Source organism: Musa acuminata, chromosome BXJ2-11 (assembly GCF_036884655.1).
Source record: "Musa acuminata AAA Group cultivar baxijiao chromosome BXJ2-11, Cavendish_Baxijiao_AAA, whole genome shotgun sequence".
Classification (NCBI taxonomy): domain Eukaryota; kingdom Viridiplantae; phylum Streptophyta; class Magnoliopsida; order Zingiberales; family Musaceae; genus Musa; species Musa acuminata.
In genome coordinates, this window is record NC_088348.1 from 32,850,334 (window position 1) to 32,866,049 (window position 15,716).

A 15,716-nucleotide genomic window follows, 5' to 3' on the forward strand; every position below is an offset into this window, starting at 1 on the left:
TGCCCCTCCTCTTTATGTCTTAATGAGTGTAGCGAAGTCAGGAAGCAAAAGGATTTTGGTTTGTTAGCCAACATCAGAAAAGGGATCAATTTTCAGTCTTATTATCAATGAGAGTATATTAAGTTAATTCAGAAGTATCATCATTGAGGAGAGCTCTTTTTGTTTTTCTAGCCATGCTATTATTGAGGGAAGTACTTTGGGCCATTTTGGTCATATTATCATCAAATGGAGTGCTTCGGGCTATTTTGACTATGTTGTAGTTGAAAGAAGTACTTCAAGCCATTTTGATCATGTTGTCATCGAAGGGTGCAATCTAGACTATGTTAGTCATTTGTCATCGAAGGGAGTGCTTTGAGTCATTTCAATCATATTGTTATTGATGGGAGTGCTTTGACAATAATGACAATGGTAAGTAAAAGTAGAGTGGATTATTGATTAAATGGTAGGTGGTTGATCATCGTATTAGAGAACAGGCGACAAAAAGAAATATATTTAGGAATGAAGAATATATAGTTTTTAGAGGATCCAAAAGTTGGGCTTAGAAAAATAGGATCTTCTTAGTTTGTCCAAGAGGGGCTCGTAGGATTTTCTTAAGACATATCGAGAAGGTCTTTCCTTTAGTGCCAATATATTAATGTAGATTTTGGTTGTCTAATCAGGGTATTGATTTGGAGCCAACCAATGTCATATTCCACTCTTATCTCGAACTAGTATGGGAAAGTGTTGAACCCACTCGATTCGTAATGCAACGAATTCTATAAAATTGTATCGGGGGTGTGCTTGACAAAACTCCTTTGATACTTAAGTTGTATGTGGTTATGAGGTGCTAACTAAATGTCATGTCCTTGAATGTTGAATGTATAGGAACTTATGTATTAAAGAGTTAGGGAATACACCTAACGGATCATTTATAGTGTAATTTTAGGATCATTACACTCAAAGATGTGCATTAATATTAGGGATAGTTATTCACCTTTCCTAGTCCTAGGTGAGATCACACAATACGAAGTCTATAGCAATCATGGATGTGATTATAATGCCCAAGGAATAAGATTGTATTGACCGCATACTATCAAGGTGTTAACAACATGGTGTCGAGCTCTAGTCATACGGTGCTAGGTATTAGATAGTAGTGTCAAGGTATTAGCTACGTAGCACTATGGTGTCAACCATATAGTAAGTAGGTGTCAGCCATGTCATCATCTTCGTATCATTTGCCCCCATTCATGCATTGATGGGTGTAGTAGAGTCAAGGCATGAAATGAGTCTTGTTTACTAGTCAACACTAAAAAAGAGACCAATTCACACTCCTATCAACAATGTGAGTTTATTAAGTTGATTCGATAGTATAATCATTAAGAAGAGCACTTTGGGCTATTTCAACCTTGTTATCATCAAAAAGGAATATTTTGGACCGTTTTGATCGCATTGTTATTCAAGGGAACGCTTTGAGCCATTTTGATCATATTGTCGTTAAAGGGAGAGCTTTCGTTCATTTCAATTGTATTATTGTTAAAGGGTACCATTTTAGTCGAATGAAGCATTTTGGGTCATTTTGATCCTGTTTGATTGTCATTGAATAAAGCACATCATAGGAATGATGATGGTAGAAAAAAAGTGGATTTTAGTCTAAGGAAGCATTTTGGGTCATTTTGATCATGTTTGATTGTCATTGAATAAAGCACATCATAGGAATGATGATGGTAGAAAAAAGTGGAACGATTTGTTAATTAAATAGAAAGTAGTTGATTATCTCTATATCAAGGTTGAATTTATCGAATATCTTTATATTCTATAGCCAAACCTTAGGGAATCAACTCTTCTTAGATTTTCTAGATGAAAATAGACTGGTTATTTAGGTCAACATTGTTACCTCTGTGCCAAGTTGAAATTTCAAACGTATATCTTTCGGTCGATAGTCAATCTTCTAAAGTTGAGTATCTAACGTAACATGTGAAACAAACTCGGATGATGGAGTTGATTTAGATGATGGGGTGGTTAAATCAATCAATGCTGGTGCTGACATGAAATTCTCTATCATAGCCATCTAATTTGACTATCGTATAGTGCATGTGAGACATAACCTAGTAGTGGCTTATACGTTAATAGCAATTGTCATGATAATGATTGATTGGATAATTAATATATTAATTTTTTTAAGCCTAACCATAGTTTAAAATGTTTAAGCCTAAGTTAACAATATTACACTATCGATAATACATACTCGTATAAGTCAACCTAAGTTTTTATCTACTTTCAATATTACACTTCAATTTGCAGGCCCTACAACAGATGATGGCATCACCTGGGGTAACCAGGGCTCCGCCATTTATGAATGCCAAGTAGTAAAATGACCCACCAAGAATAACCCAATGAATTATGACAATGGCAGAAGCAGTGGAGTCACTTGATTGAATGACCCAAGAAAACAGCAAAGCCATCATCTACTTGGAACACCATGCAATTCTTACCAACTTAGGAGAGAATGTTAAAGACCATATGAAAGTATTGGAGGAAAGCATAACTGGGAAAGTTCGACATATGAAACAAAAGCATCATACTAGATGGCAGATTGATACCTGCTCAACTTGGACCTTGCCTTGCAAACCCTGGGAGTCTCGGAAATCAAGCAAGAAGGGCAAATGATGCTGCATCGATGAAGATGACTTCTTCCTGCCTGAACGCCACAAATATACTATTTTACCTGTCAAAAACTCAAGAAGCATTATGCCTCAGAAATCTCATGATCAGTATGAAAGTAAAAGAAGTCGGTTATAAGACTGAGAACCTGAATTATGCAATGAGAAGCCGATACCTGTACAGAGTGAACAAACTCTTGCCACAAATTAGATTACAGCTTTTTCCATTACAAAAATAAACATTGGTAAGTCTTTACTAGATTATTGATTACAGAGCTCTCAAATGGCAATGGGACCGGCATGAACCCAGAAGACAAAGCCGGAATATTATATTCGCATGTTTAAAATACATAATAAGTGGTAAACTCAAATAACCTAGGCCAGTATCTAGCTTGTCAACATGATTAAAAAGAGAAAAAGAAATAAAATATACATGGTAAAAAGAAGCTTCTTCGCCAGCCCTATATATCAGGCTAACCAAGAAAAAAAAATAGTATGATTAAAAAATGAAAGAGGATGAGGGTGCATTCTTTTTTGTCTTCATACATCAAGTGGGCATTCCTGTCCCTTCAGGATCAGTATAATTGCACCTTGTGCTACAAATCCAGGGCATGCTAATTGGCAGGCAATCTATCAAAATCGAGTGCTGCCCTTGTCTTTCTGAGTTTCCTTGGTGGCATGAGCACCAGCTAGCTGTTCTGATTGAGCAGGATTTTGTGCCTTTACTGGAACCTGCTTCTTTCGCTTTAGGTGGCCTACAGCAGCAGGATCGATCAATGGTCCAGACCAAGCAGTCAAAGGCCCCTTCTGGTATGGAAACACTGTGCTGAATGAAGCATCTGAGTGACCGAATGAAGGATCAATACGAAGTGAAGAATCTAATTGGTGTCCAACTGCACCATCTTGATGTGGTGGAGGAAACTTTTCACTCTTGCTCTTTGCATTTGCATGTGTAATAAGACGCCTTCTCTGCTAGAAACAAAGAAACAATTAATATTAATCATGCACAATAAGATATACAGCCATTGTACAACATTGCAGCTAGAGAACATACAGGGTATAAATAGAGCCACTTGGAAAATGATCATCCAGGATACCACTGATGTACTACCGTATAATTAAACAAAGCGAGAAAGGCAGTTCAGGAGCAGTATGTTTTGGGCTTGTATTTAACAGTTACAGTAGAAATTAGCTATTATTAGAGCTAACAAAGGTGACAAGCAGTGGGAATGACAGAACTTCTAACAAGCTTCCTCGTAATATCTAAAAACCTCAAGCAGTGATCTGGCAACTATGACCAACAAAGCTCAACATACACAATTAGACTGTCACCTTTTCCTTGCAAGTTTTCCCAATAGATATGGTGTTTCCATTTGATGAATAGAACAAAGAAAATTCTTCAGTTCTTTTTAAGGTCCCAGTCACGTATAGAGGTGAATGAGTGAAGGCATAGAGCCTATCAGACAGTCATGCAACTAAAACCAAATTTTTTTATGGTAAGCATGCTATTTATTGATTCCCATGGGTTACTCGTTAAGAAACAGCTCTCAATGTTGGTCAAATATAATGTACACAATATCCTAACCAAGTATACATGGTTTAACTGTAGCCTAATAATATAACTGGTACATCAGCCCACACAGAGGGCCCATGGATTGCTGCAACATCAATAATTTGCCTATTAGATAACTAATCTATCGCTTATACCAACATGTTTTTCATTCTAAAGTTGTTTGAGCATGTTGTGTGCAAGGGCTACAGTAGTGTGGGACACAGCTTTCTGCTGACAAGTTGGAATGATACAACTCTTGTGTCAATATAATTGAATAAACTCCAATCAAAATTGGGCCTAAATAAGTTGTATAAGGTGACCATTTTTGTGCATTTCCAGCCATAACTAAAAAGAACCAGGTTGAGTAATTTAAAAACTCAGGATCTGTGCCTGTTATAGACCAACCACTTTTTGTCGACATAGTTTCTCTTGGATACATACCCAATAATACCTCAATTTCTCCAAGTATGATTTCCATTCTTCGTGTCATTCTCACCTCAGGCAAGTATAGATTTATTTATTATTTATTTTTAAGGCCTTCTTGCACAGGTGTCATGCTGAAATTTGAAACCTTATCATAGAAAATTGCATAGAGGTCTGTTTATGTGGGCCCACTATGTAATGTGCTAGTATTGTACCACCCAACAAGTATTAGTATATTGGAGATCAATTAATAGTAAAACACAAATTATAATAATTCTTCAGTAGATTCCGTTGTAAATTTCTAAAAAACTGATTTGATGTTGTGGTCACCTGAACTGCCAAACAATAAAGACAATTGCATAGCCCATGGCAACTTCCTGCTTAGGTGGCAGGGTAAGACTGGTTTATCCAAAGGGGACACAGATTATTTACATGCAAGTGAATCATAACAGCCATTAATGGTCACATTTCAGTTATGCAAATGCTTTTTCCACGTCTAAACTGAATCTGATCCCAATAACGAAGCAAGACCAATGTCAGGAAATCTAAGCCAAGGATTATCATACTGGCAACACCAAGGGTTGCTTTGGTGGCAGCACGGGTTTTTTGGCACCAAGAGTGTACCCATACTATTAGATTGGCTTGCATCAGTCAGCACAAGGCCCATGCAACACCATGCCAATATGCATGAACCAGTCCACATGAGCCTAAATACCAGTACATGAAATGACAATCCCTGATTAAAGCTAATATTGACACATATAATGCTAACAGTTCAGATGGAGTCGATGGAAAAAATAAATGAATAGTAATAAGTAGCAATCATAAAAGCTTGACATACATCAATGTTTACTTGGAGTTCAGCATTAGCCTCGGGTGCAGGAACTGCTCTAGAAGCTCGATCACGTGAGCGCATCTTCTTTGATTCATTGACATTGGCCTTACCACCAGCGGTCCTCAACCTACATTAGCGGATTTGATTACATAAGAGAAATGTGCCAGAAATCATTGGAAATGCTTTATAGTTGAATGCAATCCATGAGTATTTCCAGTTTCAAACATATACATGTTGAACATGCACCCCAACAGTACCATTATATTAAAAAAAATCCAATAATGTAAAACAATGCACGAGTAAATAAAAAGCTTCTACTTAAAGAACTACAGTATTCATGCACTTGGCAGTTAAGGAAAACAAAAACAACATAAATGATCAGCTGAACATTATTTTAGTACTGCAAAATTTGAGTTCAATGTGATGCTCCACGCACATGTTTCATGAACCAAGCATCACAATCAGCCACAGAACACTGAGACTATGTAAAGGTCATAATAACATATTATTGTTCAGAATGACAATGCATCAACGAAACTCCACCTCACCTCTCAAAACACACACACCAACAGGAAAAAAAACCTACCTAAAAGAAAAAAAAAGAGTAACAAAGATGGGTTGCACCAAATTGCTAAAATAGTGACTCTTATGCACATAACATAAACCAATAGGGTATTAATCATATACCTTCTAGCTTCATCCCTCAGTTTAGCATCCATCTCCTTGCTTGGAGGGTATTTTGGAAGGCTTGAAGGATCACATGCGAATGGTGCAGTATTAAAAAACTGCAGAACAAACAAAAGATTAAGTTAGCAACCTAGATGCCATGTTCATGTCAAGAAAATAGCTTAGTGAGATTTTTTTTAGAAGAAATTAGTAAAAGATACAATGTTCATGTCAACAAAGTAGCTTAGCAAGATTTTTTTTAGAACAGATTAATAAGGATTGTTAAAAATTAGAACATCTACAACAAAAATACATGGGACTAATGAACTTATTTGAATTTCGGAGATCTTCACATCTTAATCCCAACATGGAACCATAAACCAAGATGGTGAATAACTTTTACCCATTGCAACTTTCAGTTATGATGTTTGTTCCTCCTATTTAAAAAAAAAAAAACATATACAGCCGCAACTTGCTGAGAAGTTGAAGAACAAACATTGAATTGTGACAAAAAAAAGTCTTCTGCAGCATGTAAGTAACATCCCATAAGGTTGTAGGACATATCAGGAGAACTAATTGGTAGTAATTAGTAAGTAGACTTTGTACACTTCAATCATGGATACTATCTGATGAGAGGTCTGATAGCTCATTATGGTGCCAGTAGGCGAAAACCAATGCACGGGATCTTGATGGTAATAACATTCATGTCTATGGGGTCGAAAACAAAGGGTAAAACCTATCATTTGCTGCAAGCAAGACAGCAGATATGAGGGACTGGTGAAATATGTAAATGGGCTTGTCAAACTCTAGCACTCTTCAAGGGGGTCTTCGTTAAATAAAGGGAAATTTTCTTGGATATAGGTTACATAACAGAACCAATATGTCTATGTCCATGAATTTATCTATTAGGTTCTTTATATAAGAGATATAATAACAGATCATTTCAGATCATCACATTAGACCAAAGCCCAAAAACTATCAGAATACTCTCTATTGACATTTGTCATATCAACTTAACCTAAAATTATTTGAACCAAGAATATGGTGAATATAAGGTAAACCTCTTTTGTTTGCACCTTGTCCTTTGTTAACATGCTATACGAAATTAAGATGAATATCTGAGAAGGATAGAACTGACCAACTGAAAAACATATTAACCTAAAGCCTTGTTGTACATACTTTCAACTGTGAATTAACCAATAATGATATATACAAGGGATTAACACCAAAAAGCTGAAATTATGACTTTATGTAGGTGCAAGTCATCATCCTGATGCAAAAGATAACAAAAATATGAATTGAAAGAATGCAATCAATCAAGATCAACTGAGATGCATGTCACACAGTTAATGCAAAGGTTCCATATAACAGAATTGAGACAATGTTTGGCCAGTAAGCAAAGAAAAACAGGCAAATAACACTCTGGATAACAATATAAAAAATCAGTCGTCTGCACAACTTTAAGTGGCATAAAACCATAATCATAAAGGCCTAGTTCCTGAAATTAAGATCCATGCAATATCCTCAATATATGTTTAAAAGTCATGCCATCTCTAAGTTGAAAACATAACAGAATCATATTATAAAACTCATTTAATAAGAAAATTGGTTTGAAAAATAAATTTTACCTCACTATTTAAAGCTGCTGTGGCAGTTTGGCGATCAGTCGGTTCAATTGCAAGAAGAGTTTCGATTAATGCCAAGGATGATGGTGAAAAATCTTTAAATGTTTCTCGGAGGCAACGCTTGTAAGGCTGCTGGGGTTTAAAAATTGTAGCATGTGGTAACTTTGACTTCTTCCAGTATTCCTCCGAAGGAGAGCCACATAATTTGAAAATTTTGTGTAGTTGTTCAACCTAATAATCAAAAGAATATTCATTATGTGAAATAAATAAGGCCACAGTATCGATTTTAATTAAATTATGGAATATAAAGCATAAACAATATCTGTAACTTCCTATTAGTATCCATGTGTACATATTCAGTCACACTACCTTGCAGCTAAAAATTATACTGCAGTTCCTCCAATGCATTTATGGCAGAATGGGAACTCATATGTAACAAGGTGCACAGATCTTCCATACATATTCCTTGCGATTTGTCATCACCAAATTTAATATTAATATAAAAAATAATTGTATACCTTATTTTAGTTTCTTATTCTACCGATTGTTGCATAATGGATTCGAGTATCATATCAGGTCGATCACTTACCAGTACACAATCCACCGAATTGTGTTAAAGGACACTATTGCTTCAACAAAATACCTATACATTTTTCAGGATGTACTGCATATACCTTACTGGTAAAAGGGGGCCACTACAAAGTCAGTACCAGAGATATACTTTCTCGGTCCAAAAACTTTGCAACTAATGAGAGGCCACTTCTGATATGGATATGTTCCATCCAGGAATGCTGATACTCAAGATAAGCTTATACCACCAAAAGAACACCGAAGACCCTTGCTGAAAGTATCTAGGAAGCACCACCAATATAACGAACACCATAAAGCAACAATTCAGAAGTTCCAAAACCTACCTCGGTCCTGCCAGGCATAATAGGCTTTTTAGCTAACAGTTCTGCTAATATACAGCCAGCACTCCATAGGTCTACGCCCACACTGTAGTCAGTGGCCCCTAATAGCAGTTCCGGTGGTCGATACCAAAGAGTGACCACCCGGCTAGTCATTGGATGCTTGCAGTTAGGATCAAAGAAAGTAGCCAAGCCAAAGTCTGCAATCTTGAGCAACCCCTTGTTGTCAAGTAGGAGATTTGAACCCTTAATATCACGGTGCAGCACACAATTGTTATGACAGTGCTCCAATCCCGACAACAGTTGATGCATGTAACACTTCACCTGATCAAAACAAAAGATTCAGTAAGGATTCTGAAGAGAGGCAACATCTGAATGTTGAAACTAGTAAGAATCTAACCTGGGGCTGTGTAAACTCTATCGTAGAGCCAGCTGCAAGACCAGCAAGATCATGCTCCATGTACTCGAAGACTAAATACAAGCTACAAGACATCCTGGATGTCACCAAACCCTCTAGCTTCACGACATTGGGGTGATCCAAGTGCCGCAATATATTGATCTCCCTTGCCATAAATTTCACACTCTCCGGCTCCATCGTATCAAACCTGACCTTCTTTAACGCAACGATTTTGCCAGTCAAAATGTCCTTAGCCTTGTAAACATTACTATACGTCCCTTGCCCAATCTAAATCAGAACAAGAACCCATCTTTAGTACCAGAACCAACAAAAGATGAAGGAAAAAAGAGATGCTCCAAGCACAAAGACGAATCTTGCCTTATCGATCTTCTCGAACGTATCAGCTCGGCGGGGCGTCCAACCCTTGATGGCCTCCCCGGCGGCGCGGGAGAGCCAGGCGGGCCACCCGGCAGCCACCTGCTCGCCATGGACATGGCCGGGGAGGTTGCTCAGCCTCGGGTCTGGCCTCGGCCGGCGCCGACGTGGCTGCCTCTCCACGGGCGGCCGTTCCGTGTCCTCAACCCGGACGGCAGCGTCGGGCGCATCAGCGACGGTCTCGACCGTAGGTATGGAGGCCTGGGACTTGCGGCCTGAGGCGACGTGGGCGGGTCCGGAGGGCCGCTCCTTCTCCCGGCGGCGAGAGAGGTCAACGGAGGCGGGGCTGGGACGAGCGGAGGCCTGTTTGGCTAAGACGCAACCCATGGCTCAGCTCATCGCAACCTTGAGTGAAGGGTGGGTTGGAGCTCGGAGGCGTGATCGGCGGCGTGCGGACCTCCGGTCCGGCAAGGGACAGCGGATTTAGGGTTCGCTGTCGTCTTCTCCGAGGCTATCAGACAATTACGGGGTTGGAGAAGAGCAGCAAGCGGTAAAAATAAAAGGACGGCTGGAGGCGGTGACGAGATAGCTGGCGGTAAGGTGTTTCGCGGAGGGTAATAACGACAGGAGAGAGGAGAGCCAAAGGGGGCGGGTTATCGAGGTACCGGGCGGTAAGGTCTTTCGCTCCGAGCAATGACAACAAGAGACAAAGGAGAGGAGAATGGGGAAGCTAAGGATTAATGTAGTGTCGAAAGCTAGAGAGAGAACATGGAGTGGGAAGAAAGGTGAAAGGCAAAGGTGTGTATGATTAGATTAGATTAGATTAGATCTTGGTGGTTGAATATTAGATTATTTGAAGGCATACAAATAATATATCATAGATTGATAGATAGATAGATAGATAGATAGATATATGAGGTGGTCAAAGATGGAGTTGGAATGGTGACAACTATATTGTGGTGGTTGGGCCCCACAAGAGTGTGAGGGACTTGGAGTTGGAAAGTTTGACCAAATCGGTGATTTGGTGAGCGTGAATCTCAAAGTGTTAAATGGGCACATAGGCACGGGGTTAAATTTTTTGTACATGAGCCGTGGATGGACTTAACGAGGACTCGCACCCAGGCCATACATACATACATACATACATATATACTCATGCATTTCAACCTTAGAATAATATTTGTAACTTGCTTACTATTGATAATCTCTAAAATAATAATCATGATAATAATATTTTATTATTTTATAATTTTTAATTATAAATATTATCCTTTTTTTATTTTTTATAACCCTTTAATATTGATGACGGTTGTTCCCTTAGGAGGAGGAGATAGGAGTAGATATTTATTTATGTTCATTTATAGAGAGATATTTTAGAAATATTATAATTAGGTTTAAATAGTAAATTATGATTACAAATATAAATCTCCTTTACATAAATATAAAATTTAAATTAGATTGAATGTATTGGTTAGTTTAGTTGATAAAAGCATTGTTGGATCATTACAATATTTTTGGGATCAAATCTCACATTTATTACTTATCCTAAAAAGAAAATCAAATCAGATTGATCAATTGGCATGAAAAAATTGAATATTGATTTTTTTATCAATTCGATTCATTGATTAAATTATTTGAATCTTGAAAAATTCAAATACCCTCAACTTTATCCATTCTAAAAAATTTCAAAGGTATTTAAATCTTTTTTATTATAAGGATAAAAAAAAGTCACTCTCTTATCCCCACAACATATATATTGTTTTATCATCATCTATACTACTCTCTATCACTATAAAAATAAAAATTATTAACATATGTTCTATATTTATTAATATACCATATATATATATATATGTATGTATATATGTATGTATGTATGTATGTATGTATACATATACGCATACATACATACATACATGGGTGGTCGATCATTTTTAAGAAAAAGATAAAATTTTCATTACATCAAATGATATACATGATGCTCATATATAGATTTAAACAAACTATCAATTGTACAACATCACACTAACCAAATCGGATATCTCAAGATGAGACATCCTAATAATATTTGTCTATACAAAGGCATCATAGTAATTGAAGCATTTTGAATTCTATGACCATCTTCTAGTATGCATGATTTGATTTCAATATAGCAATAAAAAAAATAAAAAAATATCTTTGGTCTTTTTAGCCCAGTTGATAATTACCCGACTTAACTTGATCAATAGAAAACAAATATGCATCAAGTAATATTCTGAACATTTAACTAAATCATGATTCATCTGCATGGAATTCTTAGCAAAATAATTTGTTTTTTCACTTCCTTCCTGTTGCTTTTTCCATAATATCTCGACGAGCTGATGATAATTTTATCACTTCTCATGTTGAACTTTTACCATGCAGGATGCAGCTTCCCTTTCAGTTGCAGTTATGAAGAAGCTTCAGGTTCAAATTTTCTGCATTTTCGAAGATCAGTTCTTACGATATTTCTCCATATGACGTAATTTTTCTTTCTATCCATCTGTTAAATCAATGATCTGGATCATGATTCTTGTATCATGATGTTGCTTCCATATCCTGATGTCCATCATGCAGGCAAGTGATGATTGCCTTCTGAAGAATAAAACACTGTTTTGTGCATGTAGCTCAGATATTTCGATCAGGAACTGTTGGTCCTCTGGGGAAGAGGATGAGCAACTCAAAAATTCTTGTGCAGAAATTGGATGGCAACCAAACTTCACAAGCTTTGCTCAGTTCCTTCCTCAGGCTACCAGACAGCCTTGGCTTTGTTTTCTTGTCCCCTGGCTTTGCTGAAATTTTCAATCAAGACAAGGTTATGCAAGTGCCCTAATAACAATCTTTTCAGCTAGCCAACAAGAAGAAGAAAGAAACAGTGACTTGCATGTATACTTGTATAGTACAATTTCTCCATTACAAAGGTTGAAGTATTTAGTTCATAATGGCCAAATGACAAGTTTGTGGATCAGTATATTAGTTGAACTTTAATTTAAAAAATGTATCCTACACACAATGGGAGTAAATAAGATCGTCCAAATTCTCTTCACATATTATGCCAAGCAGCGATGATTTCCCAACGTCTAATTTGTTCCTCAAGAAAGAAGATAGTAGTTGCATTTTGTGACATTACATAAAAGATAGTTGATGAAGACCAGATCCTTCAAAGATACTTAGCTGCCCGATGAGCATAAGAGATGTCATTACTGATTATGCCAGAGATCACAAGTCACATCAATCATATAAAAGAAACCAGGTTTAAACAGTAACTTGAATAATAATTTGATAAATCCCCCTTTTGTTTAACGATGTGTTCATGCCAAGGTTGAGATCCTGAGGTCAACTACCATGATTGATAGTTGAGATACTGAGGTCAACTATAATGATTTATACAATATCCTCATTCTCTAAGACCCAATGGATTGAATAATCTCCTGAGTAGTAAAAAATGATTGACAAGTTCCACATGAATCATTTTCAAACTTCAACTACCAAATGCCAAATTCTTATACTTTCCTTTATTTAAAGCATGGAAAAACATTTCACAATCAAAACTCAAAATGGAGAGAGAGTCAAACCTTTGGATATATTGTCTTCTCTTTTTCTTCTAACAGACGACTATTTGTTGCTTGTGTGGAGGGACATAGTGACATTTAGCCAATTCATAGAAGTTGACCAACAGAAGATTCCTTCATAAAAGAGAGGACAATGAGGAGCCATTAATTCTGCACACCGCAAGCAGCAGTGAGGTCCCAACAAGCCATCATTTTCTTCTCTGCCTTCCTCTTCTCCCTTCTTCCCTCCACCACAATGAGGTGTTGCTGCTGCCTGGGATCATCTCATAATGGGGTGATGCCGTCACACTCCTTTTGGTTCTGGTCATTGCATTCATGATTATAGCCATCTGCTACAGTTCACCGCCATGACATGCCATCTTAGTGTATCGCTGCTGAATAATGGCTTTCTTCACTGCCCATTTCCAACAAGAACTGTTTGTTTGTATCTGAACTCCATTTTCCTCCCTTCCATTCCTCTGCTTTGTTGTTGTAAAGACTTGTACCTGAGATCACTGTATCTGCATAACTTCATGTTAGCAATGCTATGCCTTTGTAAAACATGATATTCTTACATCAAAAAGTTTCAACACAGATGAGGAACAGCATAATCACGTGATTTCCTGCAGAACGTAAGCAAATTATCAGTGCCGAACAAACTACCTGAGCTGACAATCATACCCTGTTGATCTGAGAAAAGACGAGCTTCACTCTGGAGCAAATTTTGTACAAAACCATCTAAGCTTTCTCACACAAGCATTAGGAATTTAACATTCCGCAAACAAGCATTTTCAAACTGCATATCAGTGCAATGATTGCACCAAGAAAACAAAGCAAGAATCCAAATGTATTACATGATGACTTGGAAGACATGCTGAGGCAATCAAAGTTGGCCTACTGCTACAGATCAGCTGTGTATGCTGATTTCAATAGAATTAGATCGAAGAAAAGATTCCAAGGTTACCATGTGCCACATTAGCTTTAAGGAAAAAATGGGATAGACCAACAAGAGTGTTGTAACTTGTAAGTATATTCTTTTCTTTACAAACAAGTGCATTTGGAGATAACAACAAAAGAAAGTGCATAGAGAACCAGAAAACAATCAAATTAAAAGGAAAACCTTCTGGGGAAGAGCCACAATTAGGTATGAACAGTTTTTTAACTCACAAAAGCACTAATTAACTTTCTCAAATTTACCTGTATAATGAAGCCAACATAACTTGATTGCTGCAACCAGCAACCAGCAACCAGTTAGCTACTAATGAGAATTTTGACCCAGTCACTTAAAAGTTCCAGGCTTCTTAGCAGTCATCAGATAAGAAACAAAGTGCACCCAAACATAGCTCAAGAGGCTTTGAATTCAATTTCCAAAAGCATGATAAAAAGAAAAATCTAGAAAAGCTTTGGCTAAATGGTGAGAAATTCCGACCAATAGACTTCCTACCTAATATTTGGCATCTTTGCTCATTAAGAATCTAAGTGTTGAGTAGTTAAGAAACAATATATACAAAAAGTTTATCTTTTTGAGATGAATATGTAGAGTTACTAAGAAAGATAAAAAAAAAAATACTTTTATTTGTGAACAACTAAGTATTACCTCGATAGAGGACAAGATGAGAAAAAATCGTTTAAGATAATATGAGCATATGCTTAAGAGACCTCCGAATGTAATAGTCAGAAGAGGTGAAATGATTAATGTTTGTGATATGAGGAGATGTTGAGGAAGACCTAAAAAAACTTTAATAGAAACTATAAATAAATATTTAAGTACTCTGAAGTCTAAACTTAACTAAATATATGACTTTTAACATGTCTAAATGATCACATTCACAATCATATGACTTTAATAGAAACTTTTACTTTCTTAATCATCACATTCACAATCAGTATCAGGCTGATCAAACGTTTGGAGGTATTGATCAATAATATGTCCAATATCATGATCATCATCTATTTAAATCTATTCATATGGTTGTTCAGACTTCAGAGCACTACTCAGTAGCAAAAGGTAGTAATATAATTGTGCTGGTCCTATAAAAAGTTATGCCTCATTAAATTACATCAAGTACCATCCAGATAAAAAATAAATGCCAGTTTAGATCAGGTTATATATTTGATTATTTTCTCCAAAGATTGTCTTTAACTTTGCTATGCACAGAGTTTGGGCTTTCACCATTTTTTATTTTCAGTTTGTACTGGTGTTCCATAAGTTCAACTAGTTAGACTGGATGCTATTCAAATTTTAAAGGATGCCCTGGTAGAGTTTGTAAACAGCAACATGAGATTGCAATTAAGGGAGAAAAATTAAACATTCAGTAATTCTTGGGTCATATATGTACTCACAAGCAAGAGACTTAAAGTTTCCTATTTGCTGAATGTCCATGCACCAGTCTTCAATCTATTTTCCTAACTAATATGTGAAGACTGACTATCCAATATAAATACAGAAATCTAAACACTAATGAAACTAGCTGTAACTAGAGCAAACTGCAAATCTCAAGTATTTTTTGAGTTGATAGCAATTAAAGTTTGGCAGGTCCATGAAAAGCAAATTTTAATGTAATTACTTAAACAACTATAATCACTAATGATCCATTATAGTTTATGATATTATCTGGCAACCTAAAATTACATGAAAAGATATATCAGAACCTTCTACATGCATAAGATGGAACTGAGATGCTCTAGAATTAGACCCTATCAATTTGAAAATCTACTTTCTAAGCA

General features: G+C 36.7%; 1 protein-coding gene across 1 annotated transcript; it reads right to left on the bottom strand.

Moving 5' to 3' along the window:
- Positions 1 to 2,923: 2,923 nt before the first annotated feature.
- Positions 2,924 to 10,092, bottom strand: LOC135626979 (probable serine/threonine-protein kinase At1g54610). Its single transcript, XM_065132858.1, has 7 exons — positions 9,424 to 10,092; positions 9,049 to 9,333; positions 8,655 to 8,972; positions 7,744 to 7,971; positions 6,137 to 6,234; positions 5,456 to 5,576; positions 2,924 to 3,608 (listed from the first exon to the last, which is right to left on the bottom strand). Exons 1-7 carry the CDS (start codon positions 9,805 to 9,807, stop codon positions 3,273 to 3,275), a joined length of 1,770 nt encoding a protein of 589 aa, XP_064988930.1. The 5' UTR covers positions 9,808 to 10,092; the 3' UTR covers positions 2,924 to 3,272.
- Between the last annotated feature and the right edge of the window lie 5,624 nt (positions 10,093 to 15,716).